The sequence below is a fragment of the Alnus glutinosa genome, chromosome 7 (genome assembly GCF_958979055.1).
Source record: "Alnus glutinosa chromosome 7, dhAlnGlut1.1, whole genome shotgun sequence".
Classification (NCBI taxonomy): domain Eukaryota; kingdom Viridiplantae; phylum Streptophyta; class Magnoliopsida; order Fagales; family Betulaceae; genus Alnus; species Alnus glutinosa.
In genome coordinates this window covers 22650744-22672823 of record NC_084892.1, presented here as the reverse complement: position 1 = coordinate 22672823, position 22080 = coordinate 22650744, and the positions used below count along the sequence as shown (strand labels likewise).

Below are 22080 nucleotides of genomic sequence, written 5' to 3'. Positions count from 1 at the left end.
ATGTTAAACTGCGATTTTGCCAGAAGCTTAACTGCGTTTTTAAAAATCATTTTTTTCAAATCTCATATTTTAAAATCGTGATTTTAAATCGCACTTTTTGAAATCGCAAATTCAAACGGACCCTAAATATACTATTTATCAAGTCTTTTTTATATTTCTCTTACAAGTGCCTATTCATTTCTAAAATGAAATTTGCATAACTATACCAATAAGTCTGGCTCTGTATATTAATGCCTTTTAGATGGTTTTTTTTTTAAAAAAAAAAAAAAAAAAAAATTAAAAAAGGGTTCCAATGTTATATTAAGATGAAATAGTTTTATATGTTATGTATTTTTGGTGGTTTGTTAATATTTTTATTTTAAAAAGAACAAATAATGAGGAAAAAAAAAAGTATTATCATAAAATAGGATTCTCTCAAATTATCTGTCCGAATTTGAGATAATTCGGACTTGTGATTGTGAGAAATCACTTATGAGACTCATCCGACCAAATAAAAATTGGGCTGTTCAACTACTTATCCAATCAAGTAAGTTTTATAAGTAGTCTCTTACAATGACATGTCCAAATTTTCTCAAATTGTTTCAAATAATTTAAAATGATTCTGATCCCGTCTTTTACTGTCATGATCTACTCAGCATCTTCGTTGCCACTTTGGCTGCAAAGGATCTTTCTCCATAATCATAGCAAAGAATGTTTTGAAACTCATTATTACCCGTCCTCCTCCTCGCATGTCAGATTTTCACATTTTTACCGGTGCGCGCACACAGTGGTAAAATTGTAGGCCATCCCCTGGCCAGGGTAAAATTTTGCAAGTATTCAAAAATTAAAAAAGAAGAAAGAAAAACACAAAGGCCCGTTTGTTATTTGTTTTTAGTTTAAAAAGGTGGTCTGGTATATTATAGAGGTCAAAATTATTTTCGTATTTTTAAGAGTGTTTTGTATTTGTGTCGTTCGTTAATATTTTTGTTTAAGAAGAAAAAAAAAAAGACAAAATATAAAATTTAACAAATGAAGAGTTTTCTTCAAATTGGATTTGATAAAATTTCTTTAATTCAATATATTAATTGATATGCGTAGTTTTTATTTAGTAGATTGTTATATAATTACCATATAACTTAATGATGTGACAACGAAAATCAGTTATTAGATCAGTACTTGTAAAAAAAAAAAAATCAATTGTTAATTTTTACTGCTACGTCATCCCAATGGTATGACAAACATAATAGCAGTCTATTATAACATGATGAATGCTAGAGCTCCTTCTAGTGTCTTTTTGGAATTCTTCTATACTGACATGACACTCTGTATTTTTTAATAAAAATATGAGAGAGAAATCAAGCTGTAATTGTTTTTTAGAAAAAATTACAATTTAACCTCCCAAACTGTCATTCGTTTTGTAAGTAGCCCCACAAACTGCCAACGTTTGAACTCTAACCCCTCAAACTACCAAAAAGTTTTAAAAAGACTTATTTTTTCAAAATATACCTACAATACCCATGTCACGTGTCATTTTTCAATTAAAAATAATATAAAAAAATTTAAAAACTAAAATTTTATTTTATTTTATTTATTTATTTTAAAAAATATAAAATGAGTGTTTGAGCCACCCCCTCCCCAAGGGGCACTCCCCAAACACACGATTTTTTATTTTTAATTTTTAATTTTAGTTTTTTTAATTCAAAAATGACACGTAGTAGTGATATTATAGGCATATTTCGACAAAATGGACATTTTTAAAACTTTTTGATAGTTTGGGAGTCAGAATCTAAGCGTTGGCAGTTCGTGAAATTACTTGCAAAATGGTTGACAGTTTGGGAGGCTAACTTGTAATTTTTTATTTTTTTTTATTAAAAACAGGGTGTCATATCATCATAAAAAAGTCCCATAAAAACACTAAAAAGAACTCTAACATATCTCATTATAACATTACTCAATTAATATTTGTCCTGAGCACAACTGCACAAGTAATGCATGTGAATCATGAATCTATTAATCCTATTAAAAATAGACAGAATTTTCTTAATTTTTTACTAACTATTTTGTAGAAAACTTATGTCTATTAGAAATATAGGTGAGAATTATATGTTAAAAGATTAAAAAGAACAAATGTTAATTTAATATATTGAATTAAAAAAAAAATTGCATATATATATTGGACCCGGCGTTTTAAATGGTAGTTCATACATCTCTTCCACCTTTGCTAAACGGCAATCTAGATCGTCCATTTCGTATACCACTATACCCAGCATTACATTTCGAACCAAAGGGTTCTTAGAAGAAAAAGAAAAAAAAAAAAAGAAAAAACCAACGTTCCAAATGTGGCAGATACCGTTGACTGGCACACCCTATCAGGGTAGACCACTAGACCATTATTATTATTATTTTTTTTTTTGACCAAACGCTATACCTTTTATTTTTATTTTTTTTTGATAGCTACTAGACCATTATTTGGGTCAGAGACGAGGACACGAAAGACGCTCTCACTCTTTTTTCTTATTATATTATATATATAATCTCATTTTTTTTTTATTTGTCCAAATTTTAAAACCGCCGCTTCTCCAAAGTTCAAAAACTCCCTCTACACAAAACCCACTCACTGGTCCTCCCTCTGATCTTCGAATTTCAAATCAACCAACGCCTGCGCCGTCTCAATTTCCGATTGGATCCGCTGCTTCGAATCTCTTCACATGGAAGAGGCCGTTAAGAGAAACGGCATTCAAGTCAGACGGCTCAGCCTCATCGACGTGTCGTCCGAGGACGATTCCCTCATCACCAGTGACTCCCTCGACCACCCATCTTCAGGTGCTTTTTGAAATCAAAATGAAAATGGTTTCTTAATTTGTTTTCAAAACCAGCAGTTTTTTCTTTTTCTTTTCTTCTTCTTCTTCCCCCCCCCCCCCCCCTTTTTTTTTGGGAATTAGTGATTACGATGTTCCTGTGATATCAAGTTGACTGATCTTGTTGATTGTGCGGTTCTGATAGCTACAACTGTGTACGAATTAGAGTATCTTTTTGTTGTAGTTTAGATGGTTTGGGTCCTTTGTCTAGGTTATTTGTTGTTACAGGTAATTTAGCAATTGGGTATTCATAGGTAGCTAGAAGAAGAACAATCTGGGGCAAATGGGTCTAGTAGGTCTCGAAGAATTGCTTTGATTTCAATTTATGTTTATTTCTTTCAGTGGTTGCTATTATAAATCTAATCTGATTTAATATGGTGCTCAGAAAATCAGGAACACAGAAATGTTGAGCTGTCGGAGGCTGTGGATTCTAACATATTAGAGGACGAGGACACAGCTGGGACTCTTGAACATAGGGAACATGTGCCTCAACCGTCTGAATCAGTGGAACCAGAAGTGACTAGAAAAAATGCCAAATATAACTTGCGCAAAAGTTTAGCATGGGATAGCGCTTTCTTCACAAGCGCAGGTATGCTTTTGAATACAGTATTTCAAGTTTGGGACCTTTGATTTGACATGGTGAGAGATATATCTTTTGGGTGTGTTCAGGCGTTCTCGAACCGGATGAGCTGTCTAGCATTATTGAGGGAGTCGAAAAGGGTGAAAAACATACGTTACCCGGGATTCAAGAGGAGGTTCACAGATCTGCTGATTCGATTTCTACGTTGGAAAGCGACTGCTTGACATTAGAAAGTCTTGAGGGCGATTTGTTTGGAGATGTAAGAGCTTCAATCCAGAAATCCAGTAAAGTGTCCAGTGCGGCAAATGCAAGAAGCAACACGGGATCAGGAGTGACAGAAACCCAAAGTGTTGTTTGTAAGTATTACTTTCTATATCTACACTTGTTATACGGCATAGACATAAATATTGTTCAGCTATCATTCCCTTGGCATTGCACATGTTGATGTGCGGAGCACATATTGACCGAGTAAATCTTGTTAAATCACTACTTATGTCAAAAGTTTAAGCTCTTAAAAAATGATAAATTTAATAAATGAATTAGTATTCTAACACTCTCTATCACGTGTGGGCTAAAACTCTCCCCCTTAATAAGTGAAACCCAATACGTGAATATTTAATTAAAATGAGAGGTGACTTAACTTAAGACCTTTAACTCTGATACCATGATAAATTATCACTTGTCTCAAAAAGCTTAAGCTAATAAGAAATGATAAATTTAATAATTTAATTAATATTCTAGCATGCCTCTGTCTAGTGGTTAAAATGTAGACCTTTTGGCTGGAGGATTTAATAAATCAATGCATCCTTGTATAGTAGGCACCCCCCCCCCGCGGTGGGACTTGTTTTTTCTTCATCTTTTTTCTGCTTGCAAGTCCTAGCCAAACGCAATCGAACCCCCTATAACTTGAGCTAAAGCCTAGAGCCATTGTAGGAAGACTTATTCTCATACTAATAGTGTCTTATGTTTTCAGCTTCAAAGAAGGTGGACCTTGCATCTCGAAGTAAGGTAAGTTTAGGTATGGCAGCTGGGAATTGTCATTCTTTTTTAACCGTTTAGGAATACCTGAAATAATATTGGCACAATTTCAGATTAAGCCCAAACCAGCTTCCATCAAGCCACATGTAGGCTTGCAAGGACCAGGGAGAATGACTAAGCAAGTTTCTGCTTGTCCGCAAGTATCTCAGGTGAGCAATCGTCTTTCAGACATTCTAGTAATTTGTTTTTCGATTTTCATTTATAATATAGTGAAAGGGTAGTAACCCCACGAGTAGCTCAATCGGCTGGGACTATGCCTCATAAACTGGAGGTCACTAGTTCGAATCTCTCATTCCTTCTTTCCTTGAGGCCAATTACTTTTATGTATATAGTGAAAGAGTAGTTAGCAATGAAAGCCGTGTTCATTATGCCCATGGTATGCAAATGACTCACTGGATTTTCCAGGATGATCCAACTGGAAGGGAGATGGCTACTTGATAACGATACTAGTCATTTCCTCAATTCATAAATTACTTGGCCTGTTTAGCCTGAAGTAATATATGTTACTTTTTTGTCTAATATATGTTACTTGAAATCAATACAATGAAGATATAAGTTGTGGCCCTTCAATTTGGCTATTTAATGTATAGGCAGAATAAAAATTATTAAACTTCATGGAAAGATCTGACCTTGTATATTGTTACTGACCCTTTCCTGCTCTGTCTAAGATGAAGTCATTTGCTACGAGAGGAGAGCCTACACCATCTCTTGCAAAGCGACCAAAGGTACTATTCAAGGACAGACCCAGCTCAACAACTTTAAGCAAGAGGGCTTCTATTAGTGACAAGCATGTCAAGATGGGAAAGGATAATGGATCAAATGCAAGTGGTAATAATGACTTATTTAGTCAGATCAATTTCTAACAGGCAGAGCAGTTTTCACTCTTATTTAAATTGAAGTACACGTCAACCCCATTTCATTCTTTCAGGTAAAGGGGCTCCATTGTCGAGAATACCTGCTTCAGGCGGTTCACGGAATATTGTTCCTAGGCCTGCAGCATCATCTAAATCCTCTTCTTTGGGTTCATCAGCTGCATCCAAGACACAACCAACAATTTCTTCCTCAATTGATAGTTCTGGCAGTGCTTCTTCTGACAATGTTAGTAAATCTCTGCTCAATTCCACGAAAAGAAAAATTGAGTCCAGAACTGGTCAACCACCTTCATTTGGTGCAACCTGCAAAACACCATCAAGAACTGCTTCAAGAAATAAAGCTGAGTCTGGCGGTTCTTATCTCTCGACTTATTTGATGTCTGTGTCCAAGCTCACCCCTAGTACATCACCTGCTAGCTCTATCAGTGAATGGTCCTCAGAATCATTATCATCAAGTTCTACTGTTAAACAAAGATCTAATAGTTCAAGAGCTAGCCTTGACACAACTTCTTGCCAAGGGGTCTCTGTAGACAGCGATGCACCTCATGTTTTGGATTCTCAGAAACATTGTAATGAGCAAGAATCAGTTAGGCATGAAACTCAGTTAACTGGATTGCTTGGTCAATGTGTAAAGAAAGCTTCAACAGGAACTGGTACACTTCCTCATCCAGCATCTATGAGACCTTCAGGCCTTCGGTTGCCATCACCTAAAATTGGCTTCTTTGATGGGGTCAGTTTTTGCTTTCCCTCTTATAATTGTTGTATTCTAGTTGGGAAAAGAGTTATTTTTCCATGGAAGTTTTTAAGATGCAGGTAAAAGATATAATTTCAAAATGTCTAGGCTATGTAACTAATAAAAGAAATTGTGATGAGTTCTGGAAATGTTTTTGGAAAAATTACCTCCCTTTATTCTCTTTCCTTATGTCAAAACCTGCATCAAATTTTGTATACTATGCAGGTGAAATCGGCAGGCCGCACTCCACCAGGAAGTATACTAACTCATCCTGTGGTACCCAGTGGCTTGCCTAAAATTGGAGCAGGAAACGTTACCCCAAGTGTAGGCAAGGCAAAAATTGGAAAGCTTCAACCTGCCAGAACTCCAATGGCAACCAGGAGTGTAAAACCTGATCCTCAGGAAACTTCCTTGAATATGAAACCTAGATCTCTTACACCTCTTCAAGAATCATCATTTTCTGCAATCAGAGGTTCTACTGCATCAAGGAGTGCCAAGAGATGCCCTGGCATATCTCCCAAAGTCCAAAACAGTTTGTGTCCAAAAACTGGTGGAGAAAGTCATTTGAAAACTGAGGAAATTGAAGCTGAAGAATGTGATATTGGTACTTGTGATTCAGATGTTGGCATTGCTGAAAAGAGTAGCATCTTTGATGTTTTGAAGGATAAAGTGAATTCAGAAGCTAAGGGCAGTACACATGTAACAGATATGAAGGTCACTCCTATTAATGGCGGGCTTAATTCTAGTGATTCAGGTTCCACTTTTTATGTTGAAAATGTAACTCTATGTCCAAAAGTGGGTGAAGATGCAATATATGTCCAACATAATATCGAGAATGATTTGAATTTAATTAATAGCACTATTGAGAAGGAAGAGTTCAAGTTTGAAGATCAAGTTAATGGTTTGAGCAGACAAGTTGGAGCAATGGATATAAATAAGGAGAGTCAGAACAAGCTCATTAGTGATTCTCTTTCTCTTTCTCAGTTAAATGTTAGCAGCGAAGATGATTCTGGTGCTCTGGAGTTATCCTGTCAAAAAAGGGAGCTTCATGATTGTTCTCAACAGGGTGGAAATTTCAAATGTTTCTCAAAACCTCCTCCCTCTCTTTCTCCAACCACCTTCGAAATGACGTCTAGCACGAGGACACCTTTTTCTGTCAAGGATTCCTTTTGTAATATGGATGGATCTTTTGATGTTTCAACAGGGTCGATGGTGGTAGAAGTAGAGAAGACAGCCACCTTGACTTCTCTAGAAAGCAGTCTGAAAGAGAACATCTGAGATAGTGTAACAGCATAGCAGTAAATTTTCTTCAAGGTAAGTGTTTCTTTAAATCTACTGATATGATATACTGGATTTGGTTGTGTCGTAAGAAATGCTGGAGTAGATTCTGTCCTATCCATGCTACATAAATAGTTGAATTTAAGCTCTTTTAAGCATCCTTTTTTTCTTGGTTGAATAAGCCTCTATTTTACAATCATTTAATGTAGGATTTAGAGGTGAACTCTTTCCATAAGGTTTCTGGGATTGTGTTGTCCATTTATCTCAGTATCTTGTGTTCTGATTACATGCAGGGATTGCCGTGCCTGAAGACAATATTGTTTCAGATTTAAAACTCTCTGGGTGGCTGAAATCAATATATGATGTCTTATAGGACCTTCCAATTGCATTGGCCCCTGTCAGCATTGTAAATTGTATGTCTAGTGCATATTCAGCCACGAGTTAAAAGATGGTGGTGCATGCTTTTGGGGGAAGAAATAAAGTGTTCATGCGTGTGTAATTTAAGCTTATGCCATGTTAATTTATTAATAGTTTATCTGTTGTACTTTGGAATGTTATTGATGAGGTACATTTGGATAGAGTGGTACTTAAAAAGCTCCTGTGTACTTTTATTTTGCCAGCCGTAATTTTTGTGCGAATGATTTAGTAGGCTGCCAGTTAAAGAAAATTGTTTCATTAAATGAGCTGATTTTTGGTCTCTGTCATGTTTAATTACATTTCAATGTGAAAACAAATCTAACAGCTCATCAAGTGCCGATGAAATTAAGAAAAGGTGTTTTGAGCTAATTGATGATCTCCATTCTTGTCTTGTCCACTTCAGTATATTTTTACATGAAAGTCGAAAAACAAAGCAGGACCTCATTGATAAACCTAATTACAAAATTATGTGCTATCCCCCTAAAATTTACTTGACAGGGTTTTCACTATACATGAAGAACTTGTATATTTCAAACATCGAAAATAATGAATTGGAATGTGTGCGAAGAAATTATTATTATTATTATTATTTTTTTAAAAAAGAAAAATTTTGATATATCTAGTAGCAATGTTATACTTGAATAAGAAACTGATCTAGCGACTGCCAACTTCAGGTTTTTGAAACATGGATATGATTACACAAGATTGAGTGATAGTTTATGAAGAAAAAAAATTATTATGACGTAAAATTGAGTCATAATAAAGTTATTATGACACAAAAGTAGGTGTCGAGAATCTAAGGAAATAAGGTTCCGAATGTTCTTGATGAGGTACATTTGGATAGAGTGGCGTGGTCTCCCAATAACATCTAATAGATGAAAATGAGTTTTTTTATTAAGGAACTGCGCTACATCAGCTTTTGGTGGATAGAAAGTAAATACTTATCCAATATATAGTATTACTCATCAAGTTAATCACACAGCCTTAACACAAATATGTAGTTCTCTACAGCTAGGGCTAGGTGCTGTTTGTAATACACTCCTACACGCGTCTGAAATTTGCAAGAACATCGAACTTCTCGAAATTCCTAAACCAAACAGGTAAAGTAGGGATGCAATACCTTTTTTTTTTTTTTTTTTTTTCTTGGAATAAACAGTTGAGATCATCATAGCCATGCCAAAAAATAAGAAAAAATTGCTTTTGGGTGGCTCGGCCATCCTAAGAGAGACCCAAAAGTCGCACCTTTTTTTTTTTTGTTGCACTGTTGTCATAATTTGGATCATTCAATATAAATGAACGGTCCAAAAAAAAAAGGTACCACACCGAATATTGTACTAAGATGTGTTATTTGCATATCACCTTAGAGTACATGCATAAGTTTCACACCCAATGTTTCTTAATGTATGCTTGATGTACATCAAAACGATGTACAAGAATCATTAGCCTTGCACCAATCCGGAGCCATATCCGAAAAGTAGTACTACTGTTGTAACTAGCCTGTAAGCCCTAAAACACACGGACAAAGATCTATTTTGGTATTGGGGATCCTTCCTCTAACCTTTGTCTCCTCCTGGGGGTATATGAGAGGAACTTCCCTCAAACAATCCTTGGGGAATAAACTGATACTGTGTGTTTGGTTCGAATAAAAAGTTGAATAAAGTTGAATAATATATATATATATATATATATATATATATATTTTAAAAATAAATCATATTTTATTTAATTTTTTCAAATTTAATTTTACAAAGTTAAACTTTATAATTAATGCAATAAATTAAAATAATATTCAAATTCAACACCCAAACGGACTTAAGAATCCTGTGTTTTTTTTGTGCTTTTTTGTCTTCCATGTTTTGTAAGCCACTTTAGCTCTTGCCTGAATGCGTTTTGAAATTAAGACTGCTGCATCGAAGAATCGCATCTTCGTAAAATTTTCCTATAATCTTAGGGTTTTGCTGCAAAAGACGATCATTAAATGATTTCTCTTTTTCTTTACCAAGCTTCTGAAGTTTTGAACCTTTGATCTTGGGATGGCAAAACACACGCCAAAGAAGTGATTTTCTCAATAACAAAAAACGATAGTCCAAAACTCGATGTAAGAACTAGAAATTAATAAAGATAGTTCACAAAATTCGAAAGATAAAAGGAAGTAAAATCCCAATTCTTTAACAAAGCCACCTAATACAGAAAATAACCTCTCCCCACAAACTTACTTACGACCTAGGCTTCTCCTTTTTCTCCTTGAAGAGAGCCAGGAGGGAGACACCAGAAACCTTCACGACCTTGAATCTAACACCAGGAATATCACCGACGGCATGACCCTTCCGTCCAAATCCAGCAATCAAAACCTCGTCCTGCATTCAAATATTTACATATAAAGGGGGAAATGGTCAACAATAACTAGAGTGTTCGGAATTGTGATTTTGTAAATGCGATTTTAAACCAAATTGTAAAAAATGAAATTTGAGAATTCTACTTTTAAATAATTGCGATTTGAAAAAGCAATAATAGGTAAATGGTTGTTTTTTTGAAAATGCAAAATTTTAAAGGCTAATCTATGCGATTTTGCCAAACATTTATCTACGTTTCAAAAATCATTTTTTTCAAATCGCACATTTTAAAATCACTATTTCTAAATCGCATTTTTTGAAATTGCAAACCCAAACAAACCCCATGTAACCACTAGCATAGACCACAATAGACTTTCAAACTAAAATTACATACATTTTCTTCTATGTAGTTCAAGCAACCATCATTGGGAACAAATGCGGCAATCTTCTTCCCATTTTTGATTAGTTGAACTCTAGCACATTTCCTGATAGCAGAGTTTGGCTGCTTAGCTTCAATGCCTCTGTACATTTTAGAAAACCATTAATCAAATGCTCAATAAATTACGGACGTCTGAAAGAGAAACATGAAACAAGTAATCTTACATCTTCTCAAGGACAATGCCCTTTGCATGGGAAGACCCAGCAAATGGCTTCTTCCATTCATTTCCAAGGTGGGACTTTTTGTACGACTTATCAGCCCACCTTTGCCTCCTACGGTGGGACTTCAGCTTGCGACCAGCTCCCATACCACGTGTCTTACTGTAAGACAAATTTACATCAAATCATGCTCGCATTCATCTTAATAAAGCAATGTTATTACATCAAATCCAAAAAATAATTTCTGCTCTAATTGATTGCTAGTGTGCCAGAAATAAAATTTGGAAAACTCAAACCATATCCTGAAACCAAATTCCAGGTTCTAATTTGCTGCTCATAGTTTCCAGCAAATACATGGGGAACATGTCAATGAAAGAAATAAGCCAACCTGTTTACTAGGTTACAAGAATGGTCACCTATGTAATTCAAACAATTGTCAACCATTAACAGACTACAAGAACGCAGATTTTTACAGCGAGAACAACTCAGAACACTCACTAATTTCTTTACCCAATTAGAATTGAGCCACCATATTATTTATTGACTGGAAGATGACCAGTAAATTTAATTGAAACAATATTCATATATTTTCAATGCAATTTTGATTTACTTCCCAGAATTAAATTCAAGCGAATTAATCTAAATAGAATATTTCTACACCAAAAAATGCTCCTAAAAAGAAGTAAATCAAGCCATGGCTTCTGAAAAGCTTTTATCACAAACAATTAACATCCATTACCCCAAAAAGATGCTTACTACTGCGAAAACAAAAAACAAAGTCCTTTTCTTTTGCTTTAGACAGAATATATTGATTTCATTTGAGCTTAAGCCTCAGTCCTACAAGCCCTAACAAAACGATTCAAATGGGTTGATGCGAATTTCTAATTTTTCTCGAAAATCCCACCAACCAAAACGACATAGATCATATGCCAAGATTTTATTCCCATCGATATTCCTAACTTCCTCCGCAGCCGACAGACAGTGGGAGAACAGCAAAATAAACATAAGATGTAAGCATGGCATTTCGCATTTACACAAACAGAGTATCAAGAATCCATAGATTTCGATGCTAAAATTTCACACGACACATCCTATTTCAGATCATCAGAAACTACATTCGAAGTAAATAAAACTAAAGCGAATATATATATAAATATCATTTGAGATTGAGAATAGTGACAAATTCGAAATAGTATAACGAAGGTGAGCGAGAGTCAAAGAGTGGCGGCCTCGTACCCCATGGTGACTGCGAGAAGTTCTTCGACGAAGACGAGGGTATGAGAGCTTGGGGATGAAGAGGAGGTTAAAGCTGCCGCAACGGAAAACCCTAACCCTAAAAATGTTATATATAGAGGGAGTAATTTGGGCGTAGCTGGACTAGTCCAAAGAGAGACCAGTTTGGGGCTTTTCTTTAGCGCGAGCATGGTGAGCTTCGTCTTGGGCCCATTACGAACCCAAGAAAATCCCTTTTATTATGTTTACTGGTTGGAGGCCCAAAAGGAGGACTATAGGACACGCTACTGCATCCACGAGTAATGCCAAACGTCACCTCATGTCTCCCTTTTATCCTATCAAAATTAACGTGATTTTTAAAATTAATTATTGAATCAAAATCTAATTTATCTATCATAAATTCAATAGTAATTTTAAAAGACATCAGTATATAAAAAATAGTTTTTTTCCCCCCCCAATTATTTGATATATTCAAATCAGTATTAATGACCACACTTTTAATAGCTTGTCTTAGGAGGTATCTATCACACCTTTAGTCCATAAGCAAAATTATAATCAATTCGAGTTGAGTCGAGTTTAGCAAAAGATTAAAAGTTTTATCTTGATTTGTAAGTTTTAGCTTATTATTGAATTAGATTATATGCTCGTGTTTGATTTATTTATTTATGGAACGAGCTTGAACTTGTTTGGGAGTTGTTGGAGTAACTAATTCTTTTTTTCATGTAAAGTAGATATTATCCATAAAATTTTATAAACTTTTTGAAGATTCATAATAATCATTAGTTATTTAATTGTTGTGAAGATGGTTATATTATTTTCAACTTAACTAGATAAAATAATTGTTATTTATGAACTTATAAAAATTAAGTTCACCAACCTTATGCTGGTAACAAATTATATTTTATTATTAAATAGACTATTTATATTATATCCTATGATCTTATATACAAAATACTTCAAATATTGCATTTTTTTTTTCTTCTTCTTTTTAGTGTGGGAGTGTTTAGAACATGTACAAAGGAAAGGTTCTTTGTGACTAATAAAGTTCAAGTTGCTGCATTATTATTTTCGTTTTAGGCATGTTATTGGGTAGACCACCTTTGTTTTTTTAGTTTTTTGATTCATTGTAACCCTTTTCCAATTTGATTAGAAAAAATAAAAATAAAAAATAAAGTCCAAGTTGGCATTATGGTAAAGACAGGATGCACCTATTGTTAAATCACACTTATCTCAAATGTAAGTTTAATTATTTAATTAATATTTTAATATTTTCTTTCACATTTACGTAGAATATTTAATTAAAATAAGAAGTGAATGACGAAAACAAAGTTTGAATTCAAAAACTTTGCTCTAATAACATTAAATCACTGCATATCCAAAAACTTAAGAAAATTGTATATTTAATTAACATTAATACACCTATTGAAAATACATCTACAAGTCTGTTTACTTGCAAATCTATTGAAATTCTCTATTTATTCTAATAAACTATTTTCGTCCATTTTCTTCTAAGTATCACGTGTGTACAGGGTTTGCTATTTGCGGCTGAATTTTGGCAGTCATCAATATTAGTTGAATGAATTCCACTAAGTTTTCTTTTTTCTCTTCTCTTTTGTCAATTTGATTTATAGGTACATCCTCAAAATTCTGCTCAAATCAACAGCTTTTTCAGCCATGCAATCCACACTAAACAGATCTTCAAGATTAGCAACAATAATGAAGCCAATGCTGATGGGATGACGAACATCTTCTTATACAAAGATAAAGCAATTCAATAACCAAGTGATACTCCAAAGGAGTTGACATCATGGCTCAAATGACAAATAGGACTCCGCTAGTTTCAGAAGACCAACTGCTTCAAAACATAAACAGAAAGATGTCCAAACGAAGAGAACATAGAATACATATATATTGCGTCGACCCAGAGCCGCCACATTACTATACACATTCTGCAAAAGAGCCGACTTTTTACCACATTCTCTACAAACACTGAAAATCAGCAGCTCCCACCCACCAAAATACCTGTGAGGATGAAATAGAGAGAAAATCACGGAAAATGGAATATACCAATAGCAGTAAAACAATATCTGGACTCATATGCTACCTGCCACATAATCCCCCATCTATTTCTGGCCTTTCTTCCATAGCACCCCAATCTTCTTCAACATGTTCCCATTTTTCTTCTTGGGTGAGTCGTCATCCATGTCTTCTGAATAAGGTGAAGCCAAAGGATTGTAGTTGCTGTCAAGAGAACTTGTTCTCTCCACAAATTTCCCATTGTTCCCCGATGAAATCATAGCAGCAGCTGCCTCGGCCGCCTTTCTCCACTGGTCTGACTGCACCTTCAACCTCCTCAACTCAGCCTCCATTTCTGAATTTGCAGCCTGGGCTGCATCCAGCTGCTCGGTAACCCGAGCTGCTCTTCTGCTACTTTTATCTGCTTCCTCTGTTAAACAGCCAAGTTTCATCAGAGCCTCTCGCTCCGCAGCCCTTGCTGCTTCTGCTGAAGCAACAGCCTCATCATTAACTTGATTCCTCTCCATGTCCCTCTTCTTAACTTCCATCTTAAGCACTTCATTTTCCTTGGCAATATTCTGCAACTCTGTCTCCTTATCCAACAAACTCGCCTTCAACTCTTCTAAATATGCCTCTGACTTCTGTAGCTCCATTGCAAGTTCGGATTCTTTTTCACTTGATATATTTTTACCAATCTTTAAATTCAGCCCCTGATTTTCATCTGAAATACTCTGCAATTCAGTTTCCTTATCCATCAAGTGAGCCCTCAACTCTTCGATATGAGCCTTAGATTTCTCTAATTCTGTCTCCAATTCAGCCTCTCTTTTGCATGACTCTGATTTTGTTCGTTCAACTTGTTCATAAGCACTTCTAATCTGCAATGTGCTCTGAATATATTCTTCCTGGTACCTGATCTCAGCTGCATCTAAAGCAGCTTTCAATTGACCCACCTCAAGTTTCAGAAAGTTTAGCTCTGCTTTCAGCTGGTTAGTATCCTCATTTTCTCCATTTTCCTGAACAGTTTTACATTTGTCTGTAGAATCCACCAACTTGTTGCTGCTGCTATCAACCAGATCCGCCTGGAGTTTGCTCACAAGTCCTTCCAATGATTTCACTTGAACATTTGATTGCTCCAACTCTGATGACAAGGAGTTGTAAGCCCCCATGGCATTGATGCCATCTGACCGGAGCATTTCTGCAGTTGCATTCGCTTCTTCCAATTCCCTCTGAGTTTTACTAACAACTTCTAAAGCCTGAGCTTCAGATTCTTTGCAATCATTGAGCTCAGTTTTCAACTTTTCAACAAGGGACAGAGTTCTGGAAAGTTCCATTCTCAAGCCTCCAATCTCAGCACGTGCCAACTCTGCGTTCTTAGCTTGGTTAGCTTCTGATTCAGCCACCATCTCCAGCTGAACTTTGAGTTTCTGAATTTCATTCATGGCAGAAGCCAAGGCGGCAGAATCCATTGAGTGCTGCCTCTGGACAGCCTCAAGTTCAGATTGCCATGCTCGATCACGATCCTGGGAGATTTTGCGGAGCTCTTGAAGCCGAGCTTCTTCAGAAGCAGAAAGCTCCAGCAGCTGCTGCTGGGATTCCTCAAGATTTGCTGACATGGCTAAGAGATCCTTCTTGGCCTCTTCAGCCTCCTGGTGGGCTCTCCTCTTCCATGACTCCGATGAGTTCAGTTGGTCCTTTGCCTTTTTCAGATCCTCTTGGAGTTGCGCAAGCTGCGACTCCAATTCAGACACTCTGCTTGGGCGCTTCTTCTAGAGCTCACAAAATAAAGGGAGAGGATATTAAGAAAGATTAAAAAGAATAACTAAACACATTCAGCATTAGTATGTAAAGAGGAAATTCAAAATTTGTGGAATGAAAGAAAGGATGACTAACGAACTCAAATGATGCATTTTGCATGTAATAAGCAGTGTCCATGTGAATTTTTATGAAATGCAGTATGAGCTTCCTTAGGTAACACTCCATCAAAACCAGCTGATTTTAGTTACGAGTTATTATGAAATACCTCAGACATTGGGCTTCGTGGTGATCTGCGTTCCACAACTTTAGGACTTCTGTCTTTTGGTGTCTTACTGGCTGGGTGTGGAGAGGAGGAAAATGCATCAGAATCTGACCCTGGCGTCTTGAGTTGGCGAGCAGTCTGAGGTGTTGTGGGAGATTTCCTCCGCGGCACTTCCAAAGAGCCAGTTCTGCTTTCAAACTCGGTGGAGTGACAATCAAAATGAGAACACAGGCATAAAAATCAACAAAAAATCCATTTACTGCAATTGATGCAAAAAAAAAAAAAAAAAAAAACAAAAAAAAAAGACATTGGCAGCTCAGAATCAAAAAGTATACATCCAGCATCACTCAGTTTCAACAGTTGAAGTAAAAGGGCAATTGATGTATTGGTAGGTGATAATATACATTGTGTTGAGTGCATTTTTAGCCTGTCCATATGTTAATTCATACAATGCAGTAAGGTGATCCATTTCTTGAAGAGAATGGAAACCAGGAATGGAACTAGTAATTTAATTTGAAGAGTCGATTGCACTGAATTTTTTTGAGGGGCCCATAATTAATAAAGTAATTTTTTAAAACAAATTGTGGAAAAACCCACCCTAAAAAATCCACCATGCAGATATTGATGCTAAACCATTATTTCAAAACCTATATGGCATAGTGGAGACAGTATTTTCTTTAACTTTCAAATACTAATCAAGATGTGCATATTGACTGGTTGAGAAACGGAATACAAGGTTTAACAAAATAAATAAGTTAGTACTTCCAATTTGGCGGATAAACATGCATATCATTGCATGTCGGTCCTCAAATTTCCAATATGTACTCACATTGTGATACATATTTCATATAAAAATGCACTTCAGATGAGTTTGTTAGAACCTCATGCCAAAACTTAATCTCGCATTTCCATTAAAACTTATTTATCACTTTCAGACACTTTCTGGGACAGCAATGGTGGTCCAACAGGATAATAACTTATCCAAAATACCAAAAAAAAAAAAAAGAAAAAAAAAAGGAAAAGAAAAAAGAAAGAATAACATTCAAATCTGCTACAAGCTTTTGGATCATATTGTGCCAAGTTAACCATTCAATTTAACCAAAGAGTCTATTTGATAATTTTTTACCATGTTACACTACGCATTCTTTATTAATATCAAACCAAAATTCAATCACTGCCGCAATTGAATAATGCCGAAATCCACCTTAAATCATAAAGGAAAAGAATCCAACGTGCACAAATGTAAACATTGAAGCCAATAAACATGCAAGAAAATGCTCAATAGGTAGATGGGCAGCTTGTATGGTTAGAGGAAGCCATAGATTTACTGAAGTCTCTTTCAAATCTGGATCATTCATCTTATGACTATTTCTATTGCTTTTCCAGTAAAAAGAGGCCCAAAAATCTGCTTGAATCAGAAAAACAATGACAAGAAAAGACTAAGAATAATATCTAAGTGATTAAATTCACTTTTTCCGATCAACTTAGACTTTTGGGACAAGTAATAATTTATCAGAGCATTAAAATGGATTGCCAAAGCTCAAACTTTATCCTCTTCAACCTTCCATTTAAAATTAAAATTTTACATGTTGGATCATACTCATTAAGGGGAAGTCTAGACTCCTCTGTGAGGGGCAGGGGGAGTTTGAGAATAGTGGTTGTGTTAAATTTAGTCTAAGTTCACATGGGGGAGAATTGTTGTTAAGTTCACCATATTTATTATCAGTTTAGGCTTTTGAGTTTTGGGACAAGTAACAAATTGTCAAAAGATTGGCTCAACCCTATTCCTAAATCCAAAACGATGAGGATTCTACTCGTTAAATTATAGAACCTATTATTATAGAAAACAAAAAGCCACAAAATTCATGCAGTAGATGGCACAAAAATCATCATCCAAATGCTAAGATTAATCACAATGCTAAAAAGGCCTTCCAAGAAAACAATCTTACCTTGCTTTTGGCGTCTGCATATTCTTTTACCTCCTCGAGTAAAAGCGGTAACAGGGCAAAAAGCAAATGCACTCTCCTTCAAAGCCCCCCTGACCCACACCTCTGCAGTAGTTCAGAGAAATCTTTAACTGAGAGCAAACACAAAAGAGAATCTAATATACATGTAAAAAAAAACAAGTAAATGGTTTATAAAAGACAGACACCTCCTATCAGTATTCAGCACAAAGCTAACAAACAAACAGCACACAATCGCTTCAAAGAAACTCCACAGGAACTACCCCCACTACCACCAACTAAAGCCACAAGTCAAAAAATAAAAATAAAATAAAAAATGAAAATAGAGAAAAAAAAGGTAGCAATACAACGATTTCATTACATATCATTATGCAGACAATCTTTCAACTTTTTTAATCTTCTTTTTTCATTTCCTTTCTTTTCACTCCAGTACTTTAAGTCTTATACTATGGTCCAAACACAAAGTTGAAGCAACTGTGGGCCAGAAGGAAATAAATTACAATAATAACCCATGTAGGATCACGCTGTTTTAATTACAATTCACATTAGTGCTCGTGACAAAAATCAGAATCATACTATTTTTCGAGAATATTTGTGTGCGTATGCCCAATAGAGCACATACAGGCAACATTTCTTTATTCATATTTTGTTGAAAATCATGACCAAGAACTAGAAAAAATGCTTGGAAATTAGAGAAAATAATGGAGCTCTTCAATGTTAGTCAACTTCAAAAACCACCCGTGTCTACACGAAAATATTTATCAAGAGAAAACTAACAAGTGAAATAATCACTGCAAGCTTAAATCAGGGGAATCCGGAGAAATTCACAAAAATTCAACTACCATTAGTAAAAATAAATAAATATTGAAGAAAACAAACAAAAATTAAAAAAGAGCAGCTAAAGGAGACTTTCTGGGCTTTCAAACTAGTTCTATATTTGGAGTGTGAAACGCTTTAGATCTAACCGAAAGCTGGGTCTAACTCACGATCGGAAAAAAACAATCACATGAACAACAAAAACAGAGAGAGCAGAAACAGAGCTTTGAGCTTAGCAAACAAATGAAAAATCTATCTTTTGAAATACCAAAGTACTTCCAAAAGTAAGCAAAACAAAAAGAATCAAACTTTAGCTCTTCTTCGAAAGCCGTCTAAACGCCAAGGCTTTCAACATTCAAGACGTCCAGCTCGACCACAAACCCACATTTTCATTCCAAACCAGAAGCAAAAAAAAACTTGGAAAAAGAAGAAGAAGAAAAAAATAACTAAAAGCAATTCTTTGTGCCTGAAACAAATAACTCTAGACAAAAAAAAGATCCTCGGCGTTAATTACCACGCAAACACAAAGAAAATCAAGAAAAAAAAGAAAGGGTCATTGTTGAACAACAAAGAAACAGAAATATGAGATATTCCAACAAGGTTTAGTCTTACTGGCAGGTCTACTCTGAAGCAGGTTGTTCCACTGATTGTTGTTGGTGTTTGAATGGTTTTTCTGGTGGGATAAAAAGGGAGTCTGAAACCCCAGAAAACCCTAGTTTTTGAAAAGCTTTTGGGCGTTTGTCTGGTCTAGCTTTCGCAGGCTGGTAGTAGCTTCTTCAAGCTTTGCTTCTGAACTCAGTTCCCGAGTATTTCCCTATCTATTTGCCTTTTGTTTTTTTGCCAGTGGAGGGAGTGAGCAGGAATTCGTACTATGCGGTTCTATACAGAGGAATACTCATGACGCGCTCCTCCTCCACGCGCTAACCCACGCTCCCTAATCACATCACAAGTGGTTTGGTGCCTGGTGGGTAAACGACCTACTACAGTGTAGTACTGCAGCTCTGGGAACGGGAGCCGGGCATCCAATGAAGAAGCTTCCCTTCTTTTGGGTTAACCGAAGCTTCACAAATGATCGCAAAAAATTTTGTGCAAATACTGTTCATTTTCAGAGAATTTGTGCTGAATAAGTATAGAATTTATTGAAAATTCAAGAAGAGCAAAAATGGTTTACAAGCAAACCTCAAAAAACAAGATGTCGGGGATAATCCATTTCAGACCGGCTCACCCGGATAATCATGGGCATTAAGGTAAGTATCGACTCAAGGAGAATCTGCAACCATAAAGCCAAGACAATAGGATTCCTGAGTAGTCTTATCCTAAGAAATAGACACCGAGTTATAATCATCGCGAAAGCTATTCTCAAGATTACGGGACACGAGGTACATCCTAATTGAGTCTAAAAAATGTAGACATCTAGGGACCAATATTCTATTTAGTCAGCTAAGGCCCGGGATAAGCATGTCTCGAAAACTCAGGTATCAACTGCATCCCAAGAAATTCAAATTAGAATCCTACTTCAAATCGAATTAAAATATGAGTCACGATCAGAATCTCGAGATTGCGCCAGTTCTTGAAAATCCAGGATTGAAGCCAATCCTAGATTCGTTGCTGAAGATCTTGTTTGGAGATTAATAAGGAAAGAATCCCAAGATTAGAGGATAGAAGAGTCCGAGTCTAAGTGAGACTTTGGCGGCGCTCCTAAGCCAAAGAATACGAAACTCTAGCAATAAGGGTGCTCATCATTCAGCTTATAAATAGACCCATGCACTATGTATAAAGACGAACTGAATTTTTGATTACTAAGGAGATTTTGTATTTCTAGAAGCTAATTTAGGCATCAAAGTGAAATCTTCGGAAGGGCTTTTAATTTTATTTGTTTTGCAGAATTTTTGGGAAACATGAAGAACTTTGAAGGGCGTGTTGTGTCTACACCGTATCGAAAACTGTAACAACATAAGATGACCTACGCTCCGTCTATATTTGCGATTTTAAAACGTATGATTTGAAAGATGAAGGTTTTAAAAATATATTTAGCTTCCACTTGTCTGCGATTTTGAAAACATAAATGCTTTTACGTTTTTAAATTACAAATTTTTAAAACGCACTTCCAAACATGCATTTTATACGATTAGTTTTGTTGGGAATTGAGCCGACCAGATGGGCCCACTATTTTAAACAAGCTTAATGCAGCTCCGAAAGGGCTCGTAAGGCCCATAATTTAAGCCCAAAACCCTGGAATCAATTCTGGTATATTTTCCCCTGAATTTAAGGGGTTTCGGATGAGCTTCCAATAGTTGACTTTTACTAAGAAAGATCCATAAAATAAAGGAAAAATTGCACCATTGATCCATGTGGTTGACCTAAATTACAATCGCTCTCACTGGTATCAAAATTAATTTAGAGATCTTTGTGGTTGGCTTAATTTACAAATCGCTCGCTAGAGTCAAATTCTGTTAAAAAATTTGACAGATTCTGTTAGGCGTCATGTCAGTGCCAATAAGATGGCGACACATGTCGATCATAAAAAATATAAATAAATAAAACTTAAAAAATTATTATTATTTTAAATAAAAATTGAAAAATAAAAGAAGGGGTGTTTTGGCCACCCCAAGGGGCCGCACGCCACCCCCAAAGGCATCGAAGGCCACCCCGAAATGTATCTAGGGTTGGCTAGGGTGGCGCGCGGCCACCCCAAGGGCCGATGGGTAGCCCTTTTTTTTCTTTTCAATTTTTTTTTTTTAAATAAATTTTTAAGTTTTATTTATTTATATTTTTTTTATTGTGATCGATATGTGTCGCAATTTTATTGACGTTGACGTGGCACCTAACGGAATATGTCAAAATTTTTAATGGAATCTGATTCCAACGTGCGATTTGTAAATTAAGCCAACGGTAAGGATCTTTGAATTAATTTTGATACCAAAGGAATCGATTTGTAATTTAGGTCAACCAAATAGACTAACAGTACAATTTTTCCTAAAATGAAGTAAAATCCCAAAGATATGCCCCTATCCCAAAAATCTCGAGATCACATTTATCTCAGAGATATTGAAATCAGATCAACGATAACTACCAACTCTCCTATAAAAGGAGGGTTGGACTCATGTAAAAGGAGTGACACTCTTTATTAAATATGTTCATTCAATCAATTTTCTGCAAGATAAAAGATAAAATTAGGCATTCGATCGAGTTATTCTCTGCCGGCACATCCCCAATAAGCTCATTTGTCTGTTTCCATTTTCTTAACAGATGTTCGTTATTTGATCTAGTTGGTTCAGAAAACGGTACCAAGTTTAAAGTCGTATTTTGTTATTTGCAAAATTACAGTGGCAAACGCACTCTTAAAAAA

The 22080-nt window shown here is 35.7% G+C and overlaps 3 protein-coding genes across 6 annotated transcripts; 1 reads left to right on the top strand and 2 right to left on the bottom strand.

Moving 5' to 3' along the window:
• The first annotated feature begins 2550 nt into the window (after positions 1–2550).
• On the top strand, positions 2551–7882 carry LOC133872246 (uncharacterized). Of its 2 annotated transcripts, none has more exons than XM_062309707.1 (9): positions 2551–2802; positions 3223–3426; positions 3507–3773; positions 4391–4425; positions 4509–4604; positions 5130–5283; positions 5384–6057; positions 6286–7374; positions 7632–7882. In XM_062309707.1, exons 1-8 carry the CDS (start codon positions 2688–2690, stop codon positions 7336–7338), a joined length of 2598 nt encoding a protein of 865 aa, XP_062165691.1. In that variant the 5' UTR covers positions 2551–2687; the 3' UTR covers positions 7339–7374; positions 7632–7882. The 2 variants fall into 2 exon arrangements, with proteins under 2 accessions (XP_062165691.1, XP_062165690.1); XM_062309706.1 differs by having other exon boundaries at positions 5124–5283.
• A 1955-nt stretch (positions 7883–9837) lies between these two features.
• LOC133874301 (small ribosomal subunit protein uS12) lies at positions 9838–12076 on the bottom strand. The gene is made up of 4 exons (XM_062312190.1): positions 11922–12076; positions 10692–10847; positions 10483–10609; positions 9838–10112 (listed from the first exon to the last, which is right to left on the bottom strand). The coding sequence occupies exons 1-4, from the start codon at positions 11924–11926 to the stop codon at positions 9972–9974; spliced, it is 429 nt and encodes a 142-aa protein (XP_062168174.1). The 5' UTR covers positions 11927–12076; the 3' UTR covers positions 9838–9971.
• Positions 12077–13605: 1529 nt separating this feature from the next.
• Positions 13606–19601, bottom strand: LOC133873503 (interactor of constitutive active ROPs 2, chloroplastic). Of its 3 annotated transcripts, XM_062311208.1 has the most exons (5): positions 19344–19601; positions 17901–18002; positions 15955–16138; positions 14023–15700; positions 13606–13940 (listed from the first exon to the last, which is right to left on the bottom strand). In XM_062311208.1, exons 2-4 carry the CDS (start codon positions 17918–17920, stop codon positions 14042–14044), a joined length of 1863 nt encoding a protein of 620 aa, XP_062167192.1. In that variant the 5' UTR covers positions 17921–18002; positions 19344–19601; the 3' UTR covers positions 13606–13940; positions 14023–14041. The 3 variants fall into 3 exon arrangements, with proteins under 3 accessions (XP_062167192.1, XP_062167191.1, XP_062167193.1); XM_062311207.1 differs by having other exon boundaries at positions 13606–15700; XM_062311209.1 differs by lacking the exon at positions 19344–19601 and adding an exon at positions 18104–18229 and having other exon boundaries at positions 13606–15700.
• Positions 19602–22080: the final 2479 nt, after the last annotated feature.

Bases quoted from the DNA above. Each gene is read 5' to 3' on its own strand.
- LOC133872246 (XM_062309706.1), top strand. From the start codon at position 2,688: ATGGAAGAGGCCGTTAAGAGAAACGGCATTCAAGTCAGACGGCTCAGC. The intron at 2,803-3,222 runs GTGCTTTTTGAA...TATGGTGCTCAG, and splicing joins CCTCGACCACCCATCTTCAG to AAAATCAGGAACACAGAAAT. The intron at 5,284-5,383 runs GTAATAATGACT...TCATTCTTTCAG, and splicing joins TAATGGATCAAATGCAAGTG to GTAAAGGGGCTCCATTGTCG.
- LOC133874301 (XM_062312190.1), bottom strand. The intron at 10,610-10,691 runs GTAAGATTACTT...TAAAATGTACAG, and splicing joins GGCATTGTCCTTGAGAAGAT to AGGCATTGAAGCTAAGCAGC. The intron at 10,113-10,482 runs GTATGTAATTTT...ATTTGAATGCAG, and splicing joins TGAACTACATAGAAGAAAAT to GACGAGGTTTTGATTGCTGG.
- LOC133873503 (XM_062311207.1), bottom strand. From the start codon at position 17,920: ATGCAGACGCCAAAAGCAAG. The intron at 16,139-17,900 runs GTAAGATTGTTT...GTTTGAAAGCAG, and splicing joins ATGCAGACGCCAAAAGCAAG to AACTGGCTCTTTGGAAGTGC. The intron at 15,701-15,954 runs GTATTTCATAAT...TGTGAGCTCTAG, and splicing joins CACGAAGCCCAATGTCTGAG to AAGAAGCGCCCAAGCAGAGT.